At 39.5% G+C, this 23,545-nt stretch overlaps 1 protein-coding gene across 16 annotated transcripts in view; it reads left to right on the top strand.

The window, feature by feature from the left end:
- The window catches only part of RBM39 (RNA binding motif protein 39), a 33,586-nt gene extending 11,249 nt beyond the window's left edge, over positions 1–22,337 (top strand). For 6 of the 16 annotated variants that reach the window (XM_083801271.1, XM_083801263.1, XM_083801272.1 and 3 more), the window contains 13 exons: positions 4,081–4,146; positions 4,254–4,307; positions 5,693–5,810; positions 6,390–6,542; positions 6,985–7,122; positions 9,017–9,082; positions 9,983–10,187; positions 10,395–10,472; positions 16,570–16,602; positions 17,729–17,804; positions 17,983–18,088; positions 21,157–21,235; positions 21,336–22,337. In XM_083801271.1, coding sequence (XP_083657397.1) covers positions 4,081–4,146; positions 4,254–4,307; positions 5,693–5,810; positions 6,390–6,542; positions 6,985–7,122; positions 9,017–9,082; positions 9,983–10,187; positions 10,395–10,472; positions 16,570–16,602; positions 17,729–17,804; positions 17,983–18,088; positions 21,157–21,235; positions 21,336–21,436 — 1,273 coding nt within the window. In that variant the 3' untranslated portion in view covers positions 21,437–22,337. Of the gene's footprint in view, positions 1–4,080; positions 4,147–4,253; positions 4,308–5,692; positions 5,811–6,389; positions 6,543–6,984; positions 7,123–9,016; positions 9,083–9,982; positions 10,188–10,394; positions 10,473–12,495; positions 12,677–16,569; positions 16,603–17,728; positions 17,805–17,982; positions 18,089–21,156; positions 21,236–21,335 lie in introns of all 16 variants that reach the window. The other 10 variants (XM_083801267.1, XM_083801274.1, XM_083801270.1 and 7 more) reach the window with 5 other exon arrangements.
- The last annotated feature ends 1,208 nt before the right edge of the window (positions 22,338–23,545 follow it).

Genomic DNA, 23,545 nt, shown 5'->3' with positions numbered 1-23,545 from the left:
ATCTACCAAAAATGATGCTTCCATGTGAGGAAAAAATCCTCTATTAGCAGTGCTATCAGATCCATGTTCGATAAGTGACAAGCATAATGCCTAATGAAATTAAAATACGACCTGCTGGATGGAGAATTCGCATCTGGAGTCTCACCTTGTGGGGCTGTTTAGACAGTTCTGAGTTGGTGTTACTGCAGGTGGTGTTGGCTGCTGCATCTAGTTCAAAATGCTTCCTGGTTGTATTGTTTGCTCACTCTTAAGCCTCTGATCTTTAAACTACAAGATGTTCTTGCTGCCAGTGGTCATGCTGCAATGCTGGAGAGTGGATGTCTGTCTAGTGTAGGTAATTCTGAAGGAAAAGGAGAACAGTGTGGCATGGAGGACGTGAGGACTTCGAATTTATCGTCTTTAAGTGTGATACAGTCATTAAATGTTGTAATTTTTCACAATTGTGATTGGCTTTCATTGGTGAGTGTTGTCGTGGGTTTACGTGGCAAGGTTTTGGTAGCAGGGGGGCCATAGGGGTGGCTTCTGCGAGAAGAATCCAGAAGCTGCCCCACGTTAGATAAGGGCCCCGCCGCTGGCCAGGGCCAATAAGCGATGTTGTTTGTGCCTCTGTGAGAGCATATTTAAGATGGGGGGAAAAAAAAAAACTGCTGAGGAACAGCAGCTGGGAGAGAGAGAGGAGTGAGAAACAGCCCTGCAGACACCAAGGTCAGTGCAGCGGGAGGCAGGAGGTGCTCCAGGCGCTGGAGAAGTTCACCTGCGGCGAGGACCATGGTGAAGCAGGCTGTCCCCTGCAGCCCATGGAGTACCATGGTGGAGCAGATCTCCATGCTGCAGCCCGTGGAAGAGACCGCAGTGGAGCAGGTGGATGTGGCCTGGAGGAGGCTGCGGCCTGTGGAGAGCCACCACAGGAGCAGATTCCGTGCCGGAGCTGCAGCCCGTGGAGAGGGGACCACGCAGGAGCAGGTGACCTGGCAGGAGCTGCTGCCGGTGGGCAACCCGTATCTGAAGCAGTTCTTGAAGTGCTGCTGCTTGTGGGAAGCCCAGGTAGGATTAGTTTGGGAAGGACAGCATCCCGTGGGGGGGACCCCATGTTGGAGCGGGGACAGAGTGACTGGGAAGGAGTGGCAGAGATGAAGTGCTGTGGACTGACTGTAACCCCCCTTCCCCTGTTCCCCTGCACTGCTCAGGGGGAGGAGGTGGAAGAGGACGGGTGGGGGGGGGAAGGCGTCTCTGGTTTCATTCCTTTGTTCCTCACTTATCTAGCTTGTTAGTAATAGGTAATAAATCTTGCTGTCTCCCTACACTGAGTCTCTCTTGCCCATCACAATAATTGTTGAACGATATCCCCATCCTCATCTCAACCCTTGAGCCCTTTGCATCATATTTTCTCCCCCCTCCCATTTGAGGAGGGGGAGTGAGAGAGTGGCTGTGGTGTAACTTGGCTACCCACCCGAGTAAAACCACAAGTATTCAGTGCTCTTTCCATGATGTTCTTTTTACTTATCTTACTGCTTAAGGGTTTTACAGTTATAAGACTTTTTTTAAAAAAAAAAAAAAAACACACAAAAACACTTTAGCATGGCCATGTATTCTTGCTTAGACATCTGGCTGACAAGTCTCAGCTACTCCTAATGTACAGTAGAAGTCACTTAAACTGTACGCTTGCTATTTTGGAGCCAAGAACTTGGGCAAAGCTGCTGGGAAGATAGTCCATATACAAACACTGACTCTCTTGGATTTTGTTGGTCAAAGCTTACCTCGTATGAGATGCTTTAGTTGGACTCTTGGATATGAAAGATGTGAAAGCTGAATTTATACTAGTTGTCTTCTTATCTGATTATTTTCTTGGGCTATGTGGCATCATGCAGGTTTAGGAAAATATTTACCTAGCTGTGCTTTTGTTATATGTGGGGTTTAATACATTTGATTTATGAAGAAGGTAACCCCCAGACATAAAGATTAATTGCTTGTGAATCAGTGCTTCTATTATGCATGAAGCAGGAACCGGAGAACAACTGCGGAGTTCTTGAACAGGCAGTAGGAGAAGAGAAAATTTCTGAGATCTACAGTTTTACAAGCAGATCTCTGTAGAACAATGCAAAGAAGTGCATCTGTCAGATACTGTTGAAAAAAAGATCTTCAGAAGTTCACTTAGGCCATCATACTGCCTCAGCTTCTGAGGCCTTCCTGTTCAGTCTGTTATGCCTTTACTTGCCAGGGTTTTTAATGTTCCTCCCGATCTGTCCTGTAAATCTGATACTGCTTGTTTGTCAAATGTGAAGATGGATGAGTTTTTTTCCTTTTCTCAGGAGTCATGCATTATTTGAAAACTTACTCTGTATCTTCTCAGGTTTTTTTCACTGGGTTTGAGCAAGTATGTAATAAGAAAACATTTTTTGGTGTTTGCTTAAAAGTCATGGTCTGGATTGCTAAGCATTGGTTAGTTGGTCTGCATGTTAGCATTCTGAAGATGAGGCTCCCTGTGGTTAGTCATGCTGCGTATGAATTGAAATGGACAACACGGTGTGAAGGTATAGGGGTAATTTCTTCTGATAAACCTCTAAAACCAGTGTCGATGTTTCCAGCTGCAGCTTTTGGCAGTACATATTGTAGACATTGGAGAACCTGAATAGGTGCTCCCAGCAGCCATTCATTGAATTTGAGTAGGAACTGCTGTAGTATTTTACTGAAGGCAGTTTTCAGCAGCTATTCTCATCCACCATACTACCTAGTATGTGCCTGTTTTTTTTCTTTGTATTTTCTCATAACAAATAGCTTATAAACTGATTTTTCCCCCCCCTCCCCCACCCCCCAGTGATACACAGAGCCATGTTTTCATTCCCTTAAGTGGGTCAGCATGGTTTTGGATCTTAGCCTATGACTTCCACCTGTTCCGGTGTCATGGCATGTTTAGAATGGGCATCCTCCTTGTTGTGGGTGCTGAGCCTAACTGTCAGCATTGCTGCTCCCCTGGGTAGCAAGAAGACCTGGCTGGCTACATGGATTTAGTAAAAGACCACTTAATGTCTTCAGACCGCTGTATCTTTCAGGGTGTCTTCACATCAATTTATAGCCTCAGCAGAAAGAATCAATTCTGTGCAGATGAAAAGGCTGAAACCCCCTAGCATTTGGTCTGTGCAGTAGTGCCCCTGCCGTGCAGTCGATACACAGGAAGAATGGTAACAGGTGGTGTTCTTTGCCTTGGATCTACAAGGAGATCAAGTTCACGGAGAACATGATAGGAGGAATCTTACTACTTGCGTCACAGTTTGTTACTCTCTGCCACGATAACTAGCAAGAGGACTGCCTCAGTGTGGAGGGAATGGTCAGATGACTCTCTGTTGTAATAGCCTCTCAGAAGCCTGGTGAACTAAAATTAAAATCAGCCAAGAGATTGAATTCCTTTTGTGGTGGCATAACTATATAAGGTTTACTGGCTTAAATGGTTCTGTGCTTTGATGTCCATTAAAAACTTTACTTAAAGGAAGCTTAATTTATATATATGTAATGCTTTGTAGCAGTTGTAGCTGAGTCAAAGACTAGTGAATTTCCAATAATCTTTCCCTTGGTGGTATCTGCAAGCAGCTACTTGGGTTTCCACTTGCATCTTAAATCTCATGAAGCTTTCAGTTTTAAGATGTTATACCTGAGCGAGTGGTTCTGCCAGCACTACTTTGCTCGAAATTGAGGCTGAGTTCCAGGCAATAAAGGCACTGCTTTGCTGTCATCAGTGGAATATGCATGTGGACAAATGTATAAATAAGATTACAGCAATAACTGTAGTTCAGAGTACTCTGCATACATAAATGCTGTCTGGCTCTGGCTTCAGTTCTTTCTTGGAATCCTGCATATCGTGAGTTTTTTTGCGATGCGTATGAACCTGAGCAGGGAGCATATTGTATGCATGGTGGTTTAGAGTGTTATGCGTAGCTTATGCATGCTATGGGCAGTGCTAATGGAAAATATTTACAAGTTCAACTGGAAGGGTGGGTGAATGCTGTTAATGTATTGCGAGTACAAGCAGGAAATCTTGAATTCAGTTACTCTGGTAAGTAATGTCTGTCTTTGCTTTTGCCGTAGTTCTGGTCCAAAATTCAACAGTGCCATCAGAGGGAAGATTGGTCTGCCTCACAGCATCAAATTAAGGTTTCTGAGTTTTCTCTATTTTTTTACTGCATCATTAATACTTTTCTTTATAGTAAGACCAGTATATTTGAAGCTTTTTGGTAATCTTGTTGTTAATTTCTTTACAGCAGACGACGATCCAGAAGCAAAAGTCCTTTCAGAAAAGACAAGAGCCCTGTTAGGTAGTTATTTTTGCATGTTTACTGTCTTTACTCACCCTTAAGTGAAGCTGGAAAAGTAATGGTGAAATAATGCATGACCACTCACTGTCTGACATACAGTCATAAGTAATGCTGGAATTACTCATTCAGAAAGCCCGTGAAAGGAAAGCATTAAAAATAGGTTGTTTTCTCCCTGTGTTATAAACTGCTGCTTCCCCTCCAATTATCAGTGTACAATTGTAAATAATGTCAATTTGCAAAACCTGTCTTGCTTTGCTTGTCATATTCCTGTATTTCGAAGCTTTTACGAGTAAATTCTAGTTAACGTTACATAGCTTTTCTGTTAAATCTTACTAATACTAAATACAGAATTAAAAAGTACTGTGAAAATGCTTTTTTTTCTAATCACTGTTGATGTTATTTGTAGAGAAGCCAGGTAACTTTGAAATCCAGAAAGTGCTTATTCCTTCTTAAGCTTTTCAATTAAGGGGCTTTGATTTAGATAGCTGCTAGTAAGATTATTTGCTAAATTAATACATTTAAATTTAATCAATCTTGCACGTTTTTTTCACTTACTAGTAAAGTCTGACTGAGATAATTTAAAATTTTCTTGTGTATTCTCAGTGTTTTTTTTAATGTAGACACATAAGTATAAAGAATTACACTACTAAAAACTCAATCCAGGATCTGGCACATTAATTCTATCCTGTACTTAAGTGCAAGTCTTTTTTTTTTTAGTGTTGAATCTTCAACAGTTTAAAAGTGATGCATCTGACTGATTTCAGCTGATGTTCGGTATTAAAATAGAACACTGATCTCTTCTAGTGTCTGGGCTGACAGTAATTATTCACTATTCATGCTTTTTTTTCTGGGTTAACAAGCAAAAACTATAAAAAGGTGAGGTCTGGGGGTTCTGTTTGTATAGATGTCAGTGTTCATGCTCTGACTGAAGTGACTGGCTGTATATAACGCTACAGTTTGCAAAGCCAGTAAAAAAGAAAAAATACTGCTTGTCTGAAGGTTTAGATGGCTAGTCTGTGATAATTAATCCTGTTTTCTTTGTTTTCCTGTCCTTTCATCTCATCTTTTTGACTGCATGCTCCTTAGTGGTACTCTTACCTGTTCAGGAGAGTAGCAAAATGGCAGTCTCTGCTTAGGTGGGGCTTCTGAATTTAAAATACAATTTTCCAGTCACACTTAATGCTTACAGTCATGCTTAATGTTTACACAATGTTTAGTCATATTAAAGAAATGTTATATTAGTATCAGGTTTTCAGTTCTTGTCCTTTTTTAATATCGCAGGTGGTTTTTTACCACCAGACTTCAAAATACTGATATTCCTGGATGGCTAAAAGTTTAAATGAGTTACCTTAGGTTATTTTTTAATGTACCTTTCTTCTTTTCAGAGAACCTATTGATAATCTTACCCCTGAAGAGAGGGATGCTCGAACAGTATTCTGCATGCAACTAGCTGCAAGAATTCGACCAAGAGATTTGGAAGAATTTTTCTCTACAGTAGGGAAGGTAATTATAGAGAAGTTAAAGTGATTCTGAATACTTCCTGAAGTTATCCTAGTTCAGGATTGATATTCTGCAGAATGGTAAGCGAGTGGCTTTCTGGAGATTCCTGTACAGGAAAGTAACTTATCAGGAGTTAATGATTCATCATGTTATGTGAAGCAAAATACCAGGGATGCAATTCTGATTCAAACAACTTCATTTTTTCAGAACATCCGGTCTTTTGCAGATGGGCCTGTCAGTTGCAGTATAATTTTAATTTTAGTCTAACTTCTAATTTTGAAAAGTAGTATTTATTCCATCAGCTGTAAGGTTCTGGTATTACACCTGCATTACAGTGCTGCAGGTGTTCTATCGACCCTTTTCCTGTGGCATACTACATTCAACTCTGAATCATAGCTTTTAATGCTAGCTTTCTGGGCTGTGTTTGTTAGGGTAGTTTGCTGTTCTAGATTTGCAGCATGATTACAAAGCTGTTGTCTTGGCAAGTAATTGTTTATTAATATCTCTCTGGGAGTTGGACTGTATTAGCTCTTTTCCTAGTGTAGCTCTATCTATAACATCATGTCTGTACTTGTCTTTTAGGTTCGTGATGTGCGAATGATTTCTGATAGAAATTCCAGGCGTTCAAAGGGAATCGCTTATGTAGAATTTGTTGATGTTAGTTCAGTACCTCTGGCAATAGGACTAACTGGACAGAGAGTCTTGGGTGTACCAATTATAGTACAAGCATCACAGGTAAGGACTTGATAAACCTAACTTTTTAATCGTGTTGAGTGGTCACTCTGTTATCTTGCTAGTGAAGTTAATGTTTGAAAATTTGATTATCATTGAACACTTGGAAAACTGTAACAAGAATGGTTAAATAATTTATTTATAAATGGACTTTGGGTTCCAGTAACTGACAGGCAAATTAAAGCAATTCAAACTGATAAAAGATGCATTTTGAAAATAATGATGCTAAGAAAATAGTAATAACAAAATAGTGATAGCGTTACAAAATCATAGTATATAGTATGTGTATGTGTATAAAAAAGCGAAGTGACAATTTACTAGGCACAAGCCAGAATTTTGCATGAAGTTGTCCAATTTGAAGACTTGTATTTTAAATCAGTCAGGTGAACAGTATGCAGATAATTGAAATTATTATTTTACATATTTTTCTTATTTTTTTCCATAGGCAGAGAAAAACAGAGCAGCAGCAATGGCAAATAATTTGCAGAAGGGCAGTGCTGGTCCTATGAGGCTCTACGTAGGATCGTTACATTTCAACATAACTGAAGATATGCTTCGAGGAATTTTTGAGCCATTTGGCAGGGTAAATTTTGACTTGGCACTGTGGTGGTGTTTATCTGAAAAACCTACATTAGTTGTAGAGCGCTCAAATGTCTTCTGGAAATAATTAACAACTGCAAAATATTAGCTTCACATTCTCAACTATTCTGTACTTATATGTCCACAAGTCTTTCGATACTGAGTGAGTATTTGAGAGCAAATGAGAACCACGATATGTGAGGTGGTCCAGTGATTTTTTGACCTGAAGGCCTTATATGATGGAAAGCTGAGAATTCAATGAGTACCTAAAATTACTTAGAATCAAGTCTTGTTCGTTGTAATTTTGTAGTAGTTTAATCAGTTTCTGAAGGTTTCTGTCTTAATTTTTGACTCACATTGTTAACCTTCGCAGTGTGTCCCTTCCTGCTCTGATGTAGTCCCCTTTCTTTACACTCCTGATCAGTGAGTCCCAGTTTATGGCATGACAATACGTTCTCTCAGAATTATGAAAGTGAGCAGATTGAATCTGAACTTCCCACTGGAGACCTCACAAATACTAGTACAGCACTGTGCTAACTAAGGCATCCTGGGTATATCATTACTAGATAAAGTAAAGGTAATATATGCAATACGCTGCTTAAATATTTTTGTCAATCCCATCCATATTTTTCATACTCTTTAAGATACTAACAGTGCTTCATAAATATCATAACAGTAATTTTCAGATGCTTTGTTCAGATTGAGTATGTGTATCTCTTTAATTCAGTTGTGCAAAAGCCTAGAAAATTATAGCAGTTCGTTAAATTGTAATTCACATGGCTGTTCTCTTGTTTTTTCTCTCAAGGTCTGCCAGTAGGATTAATGTAGATTAGGAGGTTTACATAAAGAGCTGTGAAGGCTTTATCCTTCTCTTGATTCCACGTACTCTGGTCTTAAGCTCAGTTCTTCCTCTCGTTTCTGTTTTGCTGTCTCTTTCCAACACTGTTTTCATGGCTCTAGGATGACTTACTGAATTCAAAACACACAAGTAACTGTAAACTTTTAAGAGTTACCATGTACCAATAACTATTCAAAACAGGCATGCTTTTCTTAAACCCTCTGGTCAGTTATGCAAACTGCGTTTCTTACTTTGTCAAATGGAGTTCCTCAGCACATGAGGCGTGATTACTATATTGTTTCAGTTGTATTTCATAGAATCATAGTGGCTCGGTTTGAAAGGGACCTTAAAGATCATCTAGCTCCAACCCCCCTGCCATAGGGATGCCACCCATTAGATCAGGTTGCCCAGGACCTCATCTAACCTGGCCTTGAACACCTCCAGGGGTGGGGCATCCACAACTCCACAACCTGTTCCTGTGCCTCACCACCCTCTGACTGAAGAATTTCCTCCTAACCTCTAATCTAAATCTCCCCTCTTTTAGTTCCACCTTGTCCTGTCATTATCCAATTGAACAGAGTCCTTCATTGTTTTTATAAGCCCCCTTTAAGTATTGAAAAGCCACAATGAGGTCACCCCGGAGCCTTCTCTTCTTCAGGCTAGACAGCCCCAGCTCTTTCAGCCTTTGTTTGTAGGAGAGGTGCTCAGGCCCCTTCATCGTCCTCATGGCCCTCCTCTGGACTGATTCTAACAGATCGATATCCTTGATGCTGTCTGTGCTCATTGCCTGCTAGAATGTCACATAAGACCAATCATCTGCCTGTAGCTGGAGTTCCTTTAAATAATAAGCTGTATATCACCTTTATGTTTGCCTGTTTCAGTTTGTGTGTCAAAGTACATGTCTAGCTGCCTCTACACTGAGTTTGATTAGAGGAATGAATGAGGAACTGATTTAAAATAAGAAAAAGTGGTTTCACATTAATATATGTATATTTGGCAGACTGTCTACAGGTTTTGTTCCAAAATGTTTGATAATAAATAGCCTTATTCTTATTTTTAGATTGAAAGCATTCAGCTGATGATGGATAGTGAAACTGGACGTTCAAAAGGATATGGATTTATTACGGTATGACTAGAATTACCAAACTTTACAGAGAACTTGAATATAACCTTTTCATGTAGCAAGAACAGCTTGGTTAAATCTCACTTAAGTCTCATCTTAGAAATTTCTTGTTGTGTGACATGCAAAAGTGGTCTGCCTTTCTTTTTAACAGTTTTCTATGGGTTTTATGATTGAACAATGCACATATTTAGAATGGAATAGCAGATTTGATGGTCAGTGCTTGTAAAACAATTCCAGTTTTGCAGCTAAGGATGCTAGCAGAAACCAGATTTTTCACAGTGTTGTGAAAATGATCGAATTCAAGTTTTTATGGGGAAATCAAATTCCAGAGTCTAAAACTTTGGGTTGAAAACATCTTTCCTTTCCCCTTTGCACTCAAGATACTTAACTTTCTGAACTTAAGGTGTGTTAACTGACCTGACAGTTTGTGATGAAAGAAATGTCTCTGCCTGGGACCTTTGGCACTTGGAGACAAATAAAGCAGACCTAACTTCATAACTGATATTTGATGCTTTTAATGCTGACATAATACTTACATTTTTAATTCCCAGTGCAGGACATCTGCTAGGAGTAGTCAGTAAATGCATGGCAGTTACAAAATTATGAAGGAAGTGACTGTCCGTGGAAACTGTTGAAAGACAACTGCAGCCATGACTTTTGTTGACAGCAGTATCTAGATATTCTAGCTTCAACAATAATATGTATCTAAATATGAGAAAGTAAATACCCAACCTCATATGTGCTTGGTTAAAACTGAAAATATGGAGCGCATCTATGGTAGCTTGTAGCTATTGTTATTTTAAATTTGTTTTTCATGTTTACGTAACTGGATCTCAAATGTAACAAAAGTGCTGCTGAGTAGTGCAGGCAATATGACTAAATTTATATTTTTCCAATCTACAGTTCTCAGACTCTGAGTGTGCCAAAAAGGCTTTGGAACAACTCAATGGATTTGAGCTGGCTGGTAGGCCAATGAAAGTTGGGCACGTAACTGAGCGCACTGATGCTTCCAGTGCTAGCTCATTTTTGGACAGTGATGAGTTGGAACGGACTGGAATTGACTTGGGAACAACTGGTCGCCTTCAGCTGATGGCAAGGCTTGCAGAAGGTATGTATAAATAAGGATAAATAAGGAATGCGTGAAAATACAGTTTTGCAGAATTTGGATTAATGCATCCCACCAAATATTCTGTATGTAACAATTTTTAAGCAATAGTAGTTTTTGAAAATAGTAAGATTTCTGATACTTAAGTTACTGCATCCATGACTGCGTAAAAAGTACTTGCTACAAGGTGTGTTCTTGTGTCCTTTTCAGGTACTGGTTTGCAGATTCCCCCAGCTGCACAACAGGCTCTGCAGATGAGTGGATCATTGGCATTTGGAGCTGTGGCAGGTAAGAAATAATCGCCTATTTATTTTTCTAAAATATTTAATCATAATTTTGAGATGAGGTACCAAAATATATCTTCTGATCTTTTAAGATGGGAACATAGATACCACAGCATGTTTTACAAATTGCGGAAATTCTCAAATCCATGAGCAAATAAGCAGTATATAACAGCTTTGGGTATGCTTCATTTTGCGTTATTTTTGGCAAATCTATTCTAGTTCATTTAATTCATCCCAAGCCTTCATCTTTCTTTACTATTCCCAGTGCTGGTGGGGACACATATGTTCTACTGCAGTGTAAATATTGACAGTTAACACTGTCAGGCTTATAATTGTAAGGGGATTGACCCTCTGCAGAGTCCCTTCTGAAAAAAACACGGCTGTACCAGGGGCAAGACGGTTAGTGGGACTTCATGGAGGAATGTTACAGTAGTTAAGATTAATAGAATCATAGAATGACTCAGGTTGGAAAAGACCTTAAAGACTATCCAGTTCCAACCCCACTGCCATGGGCAGGGATGCCACCCACTAGACCACGTTGCCCAGGGCCTTGGTCCAACCTGGTCTTAAACACCTCCAGGGATGGAGCATCCACAATCTCTCTGGGCCACCTGTTTCAGTGCCTCACCACCCTCTGGGTGAAGAATTTCCTCCTAACCTCTAGTCTAAATCTCCCCTCTTAGTTTAATAACATTCCCCCTTGTCCTGTCATTGTCTGTCTGAGCAAAAAGTCGCTCTCCATCTATTTTATAAGCCTGCTTTAAGTATTGAAAAGCTCCAGTGAAGTCTCCCTGGAGCATTGTCTTCAGGCTGAACCGTCGCAGCTCTCACAGCTTTTCGTTGTAGGAGAGGTGCAAGACTATATCATGTTTGTCCTAGTGAGGTGGACGCTGTACATCAGGGTATCTTTGTGTTGCTTGGGAGTTTGGCTATAGCTTGTGTGCTCTGCCAGTGGGCGTGTTGGAAGTGTTACTGAGATCTTACTGTAATCTATTTTGAGAGAGTGAGTATGAGGCTAAGGATATAGTTGCTGCTGCTGCTAGTTTATAGCTGGCCTAAATAAAATGTTCAAGAAGGCTTCAGGTAACTTCTATAGGACATTGGGAATTCAGAGCGGATTTTTTTTAACTAGTATGACAACAATGGGTGGCAAATTTCATAGCAGTAGAAAAGATTAGGAATGTCACAAATACCTAGATGCTGGAATGTGCGAGAAATGTCAAGAAATCAACAAAGTATATATACATAGGGTTTTTTTGTCTTCCAGCAGTTTGTGACAGAAGTGATTCAGACTTAAGCTACACCTGAATCATGTTACTGAAGTTCAGGTGCAATTTTGAGAAGAGCGTACACGTGAAATTGTAGATAGTTGTGAAAAAAAACATAAGATGTACCCTGAGAAAGACTTGTGGAAGGAAAAGGAACTGGCTAATTAAAGAAATGTGGATTGAGGAAAAAGCTTATCAGAGAAGGAGATGAAGAAGACATGGTGGCAAGAAAGAATAATAACTAGTACAGAAGGAGAGGAAAGGTAAACAGTAAAAGATGATCACCTTTAATGTAGGTGATAGTGTTGTGACAGCCTTACTTGAAAACAAGTGTAGTTGGTGAGAAAGGAGAGAGATGTTTTAAACAATACAAAAAAAAACAGCAATCCTTTCCTCTTTCCCATATCTGAAACAAGTTAAAGAAATCCAGCCAATGGGGTGCCAAAAATACACTTAAGACATCTAAACTGCTAGAATAGCACTGAATTAGTATTAGGCAACATAACTGGAGTTATGTGGAGGAGTAAATTACAAGGCTGAAGACAGGTGTTTGAAGAATGTGCATATTTAGCAATTGTAGAAATGAAAGTGGTAGGAGTATCATTGTGTATTCGACTTGTATAGCACAAAAGGAATAATGCAGACATGTACAATTTGAGTAACTTTGGAAAAGGATAAAGCTTTTTGCTACCATAGAGTCATGAGCTATCCCCGAAGTGAGATTTGGTTATGGATTAAAGATCTCTTTACTCTTGTTAGAGAAAATTACTACCAGGAATTATGTCATTATGGGAGACTTTAACTTCCCTGATACAGATTGGAGAAGATTTGCTAGTAATAATGGTGGGGCCCAGATATTCCTGGATGTGATATCCGACAAATTTCTTCATCAAACACTCACTGACTCATGAAGAAGGGATGCTATTTTAAACTCATTTTGGTAAGTAATGAAGATGTTATGGATGAGAATAGAAATGACCATTGACTGAGTGATCATGAGCTGCTCAATCTTAAACGGAAGGATAATCAGGTCTGTAACTAAGGCTTCTGACTTCAAAAGCGATGGTTGAAGAAATAAGAAAATCAAGTCAACTGGTCTAAGAAACTTGGGGTGTAGGAACAGACAATACATAAAAAGTTTCTGCAGTTCCGCACTGCTAATGCTATATCGGATCTGTATTCCGCAGAAAGAAGAAACGGTCCTTTTAGAAATGGGCTCCACACTGAACTGGGTGATAAAGTACTTCAAAAAAAATACGGAATTAGCACAGAGTCTGTGAAGAATAGGAAAAAAGGAAAAGGACTGATAATAAAGAAAACAATGCTATCAGTTCAGGAAATAGATAAAATGAGAATTACCTACCAAGATTGAGATTAAGTTTGACTCTGTGAAAGACATGAAAGCATACATGAAGACTTACCAAATCTTGAAGAGAACAAAAAGGAGGAAGCAGGGCTGAAGTTGAATGAAAAAAATTCTCATGTATGTTACAAACAGTGTTTCAAATGAATTTTGTTCCGTTGGTTTTTAGTGGGGACACTGGTCATAACATTTGGATTTTGAGAAAGGTAAGATAAGAATATGGATTGAAAAAGAAAATAATTCACAAGGTAGAAGGAAATCTGAAAGTAAGAACTGAATGTTCTCAGTTCAGGGTAATAAGAAGACTCCCATCAAATTAGTGAGGGAATAGGTACATGAAATATAAAATCTGGTATTGTCAATAAATACTTTAAGTCCATGATACATAGCTGAAACATCTATTTATAAATCTCCTACGCTTAGAAAAAGGAAGGAGAAAATAATCTGGACAGTTGTGAGTCTTGTTACTTCACTTTGCTCCTTTAAGAATCATACTAAAGACAGGCAAACTGGAAATAAGACTAAAATATAGCATGCTTTCAGAAAAACTGTACGTGAGCACCAACAATCAGTGATTAAAAAATGGACCTGCATAGACATAGCTGTAGTAAAAATTAGTAAATGAACTTCTGATTTATATCATTTGGAAGTTTAATTAGCTTCCAAAAGAAATTACTAAAAAGTAGGTAGTACAGGAAGTGCAAATACGTAGAGGATTGAAGGAAAGAGGGCTTTTTTTTTTTTTAATAGAAGCTGGGAAGGTCTGAGGATGTTGTTCAAAGTTCAGGTTTTTGACTGGTCCTGTTAAATATAGCATAAAGAACAATGGCAAAACAGTAGGAATGAGGTGAGTGTAAAAATAGAGGTGCTGTTAGTATGGGATGCTTGGGGTGTTACACGTTGTTCACTTGGGATTGAAACAAATTTCAGTCATATAGCCTGGGACCTTAGTGAAAAATAGCCAAGGAGGTGGGAAATACCTAACCCCCTTAGGTTAGTCGGTGAGTGAGTGTGGCCTGTCAGTGTGCAGTGCCTTTAAAAGGGCAGCTGTGTTGCTAGAATTAGCATACCCGTGTGTCTTGAGATGTCAGGTACAAATTGGTGAATGGTTCTGGTCACAAGTGTTCAAGATGAGCTAAATAAGACCGAAATAGGGTAGCTAAAGATACATAGTTCTGTGGGAGACCTGAGAACTTGAATGTTATTCCCATTGAGAAAATTCCAGCAGGAAAAAGAGTCAAACACTTAGAGCTGTTGCTATAGCTATTGTTTCCTGTGTAAATTCTGTGTGAAAATCAGAAACCACAAGGCTACAGAGTACTTAAAATGCTTTGTGGAACAAAACATTTTCGTACTTTTGGGAAAAAAATCTTTGAGAAAGATTTAGATAGTCTGTAGCAATGGAGGGAGGAGTAGGTGTTCAGGACTGGCATTTTAGCTTCTGTTGTATTGTAAATCATTTCTTAGAAAACTGGAAAATATTTAGCTGGCATTTGTTTGTTTAAAGCTAGCTGCTCTTCAAAATGAAAATGTCACTATTTTAAGACAGTGCTTTGATAGGTATTTGTGTTTCTGCTTTATCTGTACTGAGCATGTACTTCTCAGTCATGCTGAACTCACTGCTCTTTCAGATAATATTTACAGAAGCTACTCAACAAGGTACTTTGAGCTTGATTGATATATCAGCTTGAGTTTCCACGTACTGTTCAAAACTGCATGTAGGTAAAAATATTATTCGGAGGGGACGTTGTATTTCTAAATTCTGAGTGGATTTAGAAGAGGAAAGGGCAATTCTTCAGTCATGAACAAGGAAAAGATTTAGTTGATGAAAGAGATTTGGTGGACAGGAATGTTTCAGAGGTAGTAGATAATTAACCTATGAAACTTGGTGCCACAAGATACTGATAGCTGATCTGCTGTGCCTGGAACAGACTTGACTCTGAGCCCTAGACAGAATTTAATGAACTAGTTACCTTGTAGATTTGCCATGCTGGGTGCAGGTGGCCAGGAAGACTTGGCTGTGGAGCCCCAGGCTGGCTGACGTTTGGTGGGTTCAGCTGAAATGGTATGAATGTATGATTGTGTCAGAGTTGCAGAGGGAGAAGTGTCTGTCCTCATCTAAATAGAGTGATTTAATAGATTTTGTTCATTTTTATTTTATTCAAGCACACTTGTTTACCAAAATAAAATAAATAAAAAAAGCAATAACTAACTTGGAAATTATTTATAGACTTGGACAAATCATGTGGATCCCTGGTTTTCTGTAGAGAACACACCATAGGACAGTCTTCCCCATTACAGGATTTCTTGCTCTATGCAGTGGAGGATTCCTCCCTGTTAAAAGACAAAGGAGAAAAATGCTAGTTGTAACCAGCCTTCAGAGCTATCTCCTTTCATCTTATATTTTACGAGATGGTTCACAGTATGTGTTCTTATATGGAAGTCATTTGGAAGGCACTTGAAGACATGTCTTTCTCTCAGGGCTTTTGCTGCCTAATATTCCTTTAACTTTCTTCCTGTTGGTCTGCCAGTGTTCTGGAGGGAGGGGCTATAGAGAGGAAAAAAGTACATAGATTAGGTCCTCAGATATTTCCAAGTCAGCTTTTTCAAGGGGCCCATCTACTCACTGCTTTCTAAATGAGCAAATTAAGATGATGATTACCTTTAATCTTCCAACTCCTTATATTTGTGTGAATTTAAAAAAAAAAAGTGAGGAGGCTTAAATTTTTTTTTCTTGGATTCCAAAGTATTCTGTTGCTGACTTAAAGTTGCTAAGTCAAGTACTTGAGTCATATCCTTGAAAATGGCTGAAAAGCCTGCATTTTTCTGTCCCTATTACTTCGAATTGGGACAGCTACATGTTGTTATACAAGTAATTGTTTACTTGACAAATCAAATGCTCTGAACACTTGAAAGTGTTCTAAAATTGAAAAACACCAAACTAACTTGTGTTGTTAAGACCTTTTATATGAAAAGATAACAAGTGAAATACCTCCTTTTTTCTACTTGAAATAAGATTTGATAACTGCTTTTAGAATGTTACATTTGGTTAACTATGTGCTTAAATGCTTTCCATTAAGATAGCAAACTTCTAATGCCTGTAAGAATGGCTGTATTTCTTTTCTCATGGGAAAAAAAAAATCTTAGGAAGAGTTCAAGCACAACACAGACAAGGTAGAAACAATATATTAAACTAAAGGACGTGGTCACCTCTCCCTTTCCTTTTAAGTTATGGTTTCTTTTTGAAATACACTTGCTTACCTATGTGGTCATGAAATATCTCTCAAATAAAGGACATCCTAGCTAAGAAGCTGAACCAAGTGAAACTATTTACACTTAGGAGAGGAACAGTGAGAGCAGGTCTAGGTTCTTGAACAAGCTCCTAACTGCAAAAATACAAGCTAACCAACCTGTCTGATAAAAATAATGCTTGCAAATGTGCTAATTAACTTCTGTATATTTTTCTTCAGATTTGCAAACAAGACTTTCTCAGCAGAATGAAGGTAAACTAAAATTTAATATACCTTGTTGCCATTAGATTTTGTGTTGCAAATGTTGTTTCCAAGTGAAATGCTTCTGGTGTGGAGTCTGTCCACAGCCTGAGATTCTATTGGTGTTTGTAGAAATCATAATATCGACTGAAAGGAATAGAAAGTGTCGTAAACCTTGTTTTTTTTTTCTGTAGCATTTCCTCAGTATTGGACTAATGTACAGCCTGAAAACGTTACATAGAAAATATGTGGGTTGGGGTGCGGCTTTATTAGTTTTCTCCTGCCTTAAAGGCAGAGACTAGAGGGCTTGTTTGAGAATTAGGAGTTTAGGATTATTTTCCCTGGATTAGTCGTGATGTTACTGATTTTGATGCCTGTGTAGGTAGAGAGAAGGTGGCCTTTATTTCAGCGAAATTAACAGAAGCTTACAGCCTATGGGGAGGACAGCCTATTTATATTATATAAACAGCTTATATAATGCAACTTTAATAAGATTAATAAGATGCACCGTGATGATTGATAACAATAGATGGCAACTAATAGTTTAGTTATTGAGAGTATAGTTCACTTTATTGGTTTAGTTGTCAAATATTACCAGCATGATGTGTTTTTAAGTAAAGGAGAAAAAATATGTATGCATATACCAGAAGGATAATTTATTGTGCTCAAAATACATCTTGAGAACTCTCAGAAGTGCATGTCACCTCCTGTGAAGTCAGATGGGATGGTCCCACTCCATCCTGAGCTGCTGTCTGACTTCATTGCTGAGTATGTGCCCCAGTTGAAGTGCTAGCATACAGCTCTGGCAGAGTTTAGATGCATACAAAAATGCATGTATTTGTATTTAAATGTTTAAATTGAAAATCTGCTTAAATCAACACAGAGTGTTCTTTTCACTTTTGGGTATCAATTGTAGTTAATCTGTTCTATCTTCCATATTGATCAATTTGAGAATTTTCTACGATAGATGGTGACTAGCTAATGAGTTCTTTGCCTTCAATTTTCAGTTCAGTTAAGAATTGTTGCTATTACTGCTGAATGCTGGGGTTTTAGAGAATAGGTGGAAGATCCACATTTAAATTGGAAAAATGCATAGGGGATTCTTAGATTTGGTATTGTTTTTTTCCCATTAAAACAGTTCTGGCTGCAGCTGCTTCTGTACAACCACTTGCAACACAGTGCTTCCAGCTTTCCAACATGTTTAATCCTCAAACGTAAGTGATTTGTCATTGTTTGTTTGCCTTTTGTTGATGACCCTAATGTGTGAGAAAGTAATTAGAACATTGTGGAGGTGGGTTTCCTGAATTTTTTTTTTGCTTGGTTGGTTGTGAGTTCAGTTTTGCTGTGAGTAATGTTTCCATCTCTGTCCTGTTCCTCTTCCACCCCCTGCAGTGAAGAAGAAGCTGGCTGGGATACGGAAATTAAAGATGATGTGATTGAGGAATGTAACAAACATGGAGGAGTTATCCACATCTATGTAGACAAAAATTCAGCTCAGGTACGCCTGGTTCCAGGAACACACTGAGTAGTTTTTAGGGGTTTTGTTGCTTTGTACTTGATAGAGGGAGCATTACAAATACTTTTTTTTTCTTAATCTGATTCTGAATTTCTTGAAGGTACTTGCAGTTTTTGCAAGAATGTAGATGGTTTCCTTCTGTTTTGAGTCAGTTTTCTGGTGTTGCAGTCTGCTCTTAGAGATTTCTACAGCTGAAGTTGCTGTGGGGAATGTAAGCAGGAGAATAGCAGTAGCTATTGCTTTTGGCTTTTCCCTTAAGCTGTGTATTTCTGAAAAGCAAGGGACTTCTAATTTCCTCATTTTCCACAAAATGCAGAAAGGGTGCAGTGCTCCAGGATTATTCACGTACGCAATTAAATGTGTGCCTAATCCCATCCTTGGAAACAATTGTCTTCACTAGTGTTGAAGAGGAGTCCTCCATTTTGCTGTGGGCAGTAGGAGTACCTAGACCTAAAACAGGGAAGAGAAGAAAGGGCTGCTGCTGAAGGCTTTATTACAAAGATGCTGGTGGTTAATACCTGTTTGAGTGAGGGACTCTAAAACACTTGCATTTTGAAAAGCCTAATAAATTTTCCTTTTATGTGCACTTCATCTACACAATCCCCAGATTGATTCTCTCTTCTTGTATTTCAGTCCTTAGCATATAAATTGCTGAAGGTCTATAAAGTGGTTTAAACTCTTGAACTCCTCCATATAGAATTCACAGCCCAAACTGAAGTACAGTAGTAGAACACTCGTTTTCAAATTCTAAATTCTAACCATTGGGCCTTCAGAGTGCTCTGTCCAGGGTGAGAGGTTGAAAGTTACACTGCTGTCCCTGTCAGTATTGCTTAGATGGGATTGTTCTGCCCTGGTAGTGTGCTTGGCACTCCCAGACCCTCATTAGCATTGAGCTGTCTCTACAGAAGACTCTTGTCACCTGTGATCCTTTCACCTGGGTTGCTGAGGTGTTAGATAAGACGTAAGCTGCCATCTAATACATAAAACAGCATGCAATCTTTCATAGCATTTTTAATCTCCATGATGACTATTATGTTTAACCACTAGGCTGATGGAGATAGAAATCCTTCCCATAATATATTAGTCTGTATCTTAGATGCAAAAAAGTGTCCTTTGCAAATATTTAAAAAAAAAAAAAAGGACTTGATATAGATACCATGTCAGTTCTGAGCACGTGGAGCTGCGACTCTGCCTCGCTTCATCTAACTCATGATATGACAGCTGTAATATTTTCTTCTAATACCACCTGCTAGGTTATGTGAAATCCATTTTGTCATTCTAGCACAGAATGGCTCACACGCATGGCTCAGACATAAAATACCCACTAGTATTTGAAAATACTTCAGACACAAATTTTCACTGTGCCGTTTTCTGGGTTTAGATTCTTGTTATGTTCTCTCTCATTTTCAGTTTCTCATCCCCAGTCTTTTGGGGCTCCTTTCCAGACAGCCAGACTCCCTAAGCTCTGAGGGCTGTCAGTATTCAGCAGTGAAGTCATAATTGGTGGAGGTGAAAAGACTGCGGTCCAAGCTGAATGCATAATTTTCTCTTGCACTACACCAATCTGTGTGGTGTGTAAGGAAAACTAAAGCTTTATATTGCTGTCTCATTTCAAGGTTTAAACAGCTTGGATGTCTGTGCAGGGGGATGTTGAGAACAGAAGCGTGTGCATTACTCAGTGCTTTAAACATCAGCTTTCTGCTGCCTGGTTGAGGTCTGCTAGAGCCCTTAACCTCAGATTGTCCCCATGAGAAAGGATGCTATCGCAGTGGGAAAACTTAGTGGAGGCTGGAGGAGACTGCTAAAGTGAAGGCCGAATTCGGTTTCTTAATACCTTCTTTTCCTCTAAAATCTGTCAGCTAGAATGCGACCTGGTTGAAGAATTACTGGTAGTATTCTGTTTAAGCAGGTGGCCAGAAGCAGAAGTCCACAGTAATGTGTATGCATTTGTTTTGTTGGTTTCGAATGTGAACGTTGCAGTACTTTGGGTTAGGCTGGTTTATTGCTTAGCTTGCAGATAGACAACTCCAGGTATCTCTGGAAAAGACAAACAATGTGTCTGTCACTCATGTTAGATACCATCTTAGGCTGTTCTTACTGTACCAGTCTTCTTTGAAGTGATGGATGCCCTGTCCAAAGGTACAGGGAGTACTTAATCTTGTTGAAAACCACTGTGTACTAGTTAGACTTAACTAGTACGTCTAGTTAAGCATTTGTCATTAAATGTTAGTTACTCATGGAATTTGATGGCTAGTCTGTAATAAGGTAGCCCAACTCCTTGCAGTCTTCTGTTTCACATGAATCATAGAATATCCCAAGTTGGAAGGGACCCATAAGGATCATTGAGTCCAACTCCTGGCACCACACAGGTCTACCCAAAAATTCAGACCATGTGACTTAAGTGCACAGTCCAAACAGGCTTGGTGCTGTGACTGCATCCCTGGGGAGCCTGTTGCAGTGTGCGACCACCCTCTTGGTGAAGAAATTCTTCCTGATGTCCAGCCTGAACCTCCCCTGCCTCAGCTTGACACCATTCCCATGGGCCCTATCACTGGTGACTAAAGAGAAGAGATCGGCGCCTGCCCCTCCACTCCCCCTCATGAGGAAGCTGTAGGCCGCGATGAGGTCTCCCCTCAGCCTCCTTTTCCAGGCTGAACAGGCCAAGTGACCTCAGCTGCTCCTCGTACGCCTTCCAATATACAATGAAATTGTACAATTGGTAACCATTAGATTATACTTCAAACAGTACAAGGATGAAGTAAGCAATCCATTGCTTTCTGCTTCCATAGCAAGCTCACAGTGTCTGTTTTGCAGAATCTTAGATTCATGCTTCCTGCTGAAATAACTGTTACAGCGTGATGATGCAGATTTGTAAAAATTCTGTCCAGTACTTCCATATTCTTGTGTTCATTCTATAGTACCAGTGGGTACCAGTAGAAACATGGTGAGGCAGGTTTGCCTCGATAACAACCATTCAAAGGAAGTCTATGAGAATTGACAATGTAGGAAATCTTCAAGTTTCTAATAGACTGTACACTTCTGTATTACAGGGCAATGTGTATGTCAAATGTCCTTCAATTGCTGCTGCCATTGCAGCTGTAAATGCATTGCATGGGAGGTGGTTTGCAGGTGAGTGGATTTCATCTAGAAACATGCGTTTATTCCTTAATTGCAGAAGTGAACAAATACTGATTTTTGTTGTTTTGTTTTTTTTAAATCTTCTGATTAGGTAAAATGATCACAGCAGCTTATGTACCTCTTCCAACATACCATAGCCTTTTCCCAGACTCTATGACTGCAACCCAACTACTGGTTCCTGTTCGACGATGAAGATGGATTTAGTCAGTTTTGTACATAGTTATTTTTTGGAGGAAGATTGAGTTATCTTTTATTTAGATAAAACTAAAGGAAAGGATTTAATGTCATTTTGTGTACACTTCCTGCTACCTTTAAAAATAAAATGAAGTAAGCAGAAATGCAGTGTGTTCATTCTCCCTAACTAGCATTTCCACTGTATACAAAGCTGTTGACTTCTTGTTCTGCCTTGTAATTCTTGTACATTTACTAAGGTGATCTGTAGGAACTGAGAAGTAGCTCATAGAAAACAAATTCTCTGTAAAAGGCAGATGGGACATAATGACATTTTTAATGTTTCACAAGCCTTTCTTTTAATGCAGCAATTACATTTTACATTTCACTAAATGTAGGTGGTCTGCTAAAGGTTAATATCGGAGATAGACTTTATGAAGGGACATATTTAGTGTTGTGTATAAATGGAGAATTCAAAAGGCTACTGAAAGCTGATTCCAGTCAGCCACTCAGCTTGCTTTGTGCTGAATAATTGGTAAGAATAGAAAGATTGAAGGGTTTTATTTCTTGATGGTAACTTTTGATTAATGTATCTGTAAAAGTTTCTTTGTAAATACTGTGTGAGGTGTGTCTAAGTTTCCAAACAAAACGATCTCTGCATTTCCAGATAAGTTTCTGTGTATGCAGTGTAGCACAGTTGAAGGATTTCAGCAGAGTCTGAAAATCGGCAGGAAATACAGAAACATGTTTTGTTCTGGTTGCATATAATCTTTGCTCTTTTTAAGCTCTGTGAGCTCTGAAATATATTTTTGGGTTACTTCAGTGTGTTTGACAGGACAGCTTGATATTTCTATCAAACAAAGACTTTCATATTGCAACAATCTTTGTAAGAACCACTCAAATAAAATTCTCTTAAAAAGGCCTTTATGAAGTTTTATTTCGCTCCTCTCCTAATATGATATAAGCAGGATGTTTGAGCGCCTATCACCTGCCTCCATTCTGAACAGCCCCCTGCATCTACCCTTTCAAAACTGGAACTCTTTATCTCCAGGAGAAAATGCAGGTGTTTTTTCCTGCTGTTCTGAACCCATTGTGTGCTGCAGCTGTGGGTGAGGGCCTGTGGGTTACTCACCAGCCTGGCAGCGGACAACCCTTCCACTTTCTCAGGCTACCTGTAGACCAGTTCCGGAGGTTAATTCCTCCCCCCCATCTTTCACAAATAGTTGCAAATCACGCAGACTTAGAAATCTGAACACCAACCCTGGAGAACCTGGGACAATTGTATTGCCGCCTTGGTACCTCTTTTCCATTTCTGTGACGTCTTTCAATCACTGGCTAATAGCAGCTGTGTTTGAGAAAGGGGCAGGGAGTATCTTCCTCTCTGGGAGAAAATGGGCCAAACAGAGAATGCTGCCTGTGCTTTGAGGCAGAGTACGGTGGTGACCTGGGCTCCAGCTACTTGGGTTGCCATTCAGGGTACGGGTAGGGGTGGCTTTGGTTGAGCTGCAGCAGGTAAGTGATGGCCTTCAGAAATCCAGGATGGAGGGCTGGGGCCATGGAAGTGGGACTGGGGGAAGATGAACTGGAGCGAATAGAAAGGAAATTGTGGGGAGGAGGCCAGAGGCTGGCCCAGAAGTACGTGACAGCTGAAGAAATCCAAGCAAAGCTTAACTCTGTGTTTTGCTTGACTTTATTTTTTCAGTTGCCAGTATAAATCCACCACTGCTAGTTGGGGTAAAACTTCAGCTGTTCCAGAGCATCTGTATTGCTCAACCTATTTGCACAAATTGCCCTCACAGAGGTTATTAAGCCACATGACAACATGCAAAGAACAGGCTTTTACTGGCAAATCTCAATTTCTCCTTCAAAAGTGGAGAAATGGCACTTGGACTACCTAAAGCCTTTATAGGTGCTGGTTCAAGTTCTGCTTTAATAAAGCTAACCTGTCCTTTTCTATCACTTAGTAGAAATACAAGAGGAGCAAAAGAAGGCTTGTTTCAAAAGCCAAGTAACCGGGGATTGCAACACTAAGGTAAACATTTCATAGTCCAGCTGTACACAACACCATGGTAGCTAGTGAATGGTAGGGAGCAACCCCCTTCTTTCCTTGTGAAGCTTTGAGCAAGCACC

This window comes from Anser anser (genome assembly GCF_964211835.1).
Source record: "Anser anser genome assembly, chromosome: 16".
Lineage (NCBI taxonomy): Eukaryota > Metazoa > Chordata > Aves > Anseriformes > Anatidae > Anser > Anser anser.
Note: the sequence above shows the minus strand (reverse complement) of the source record. Positions and strands in the feature narration are given on the sequence as shown.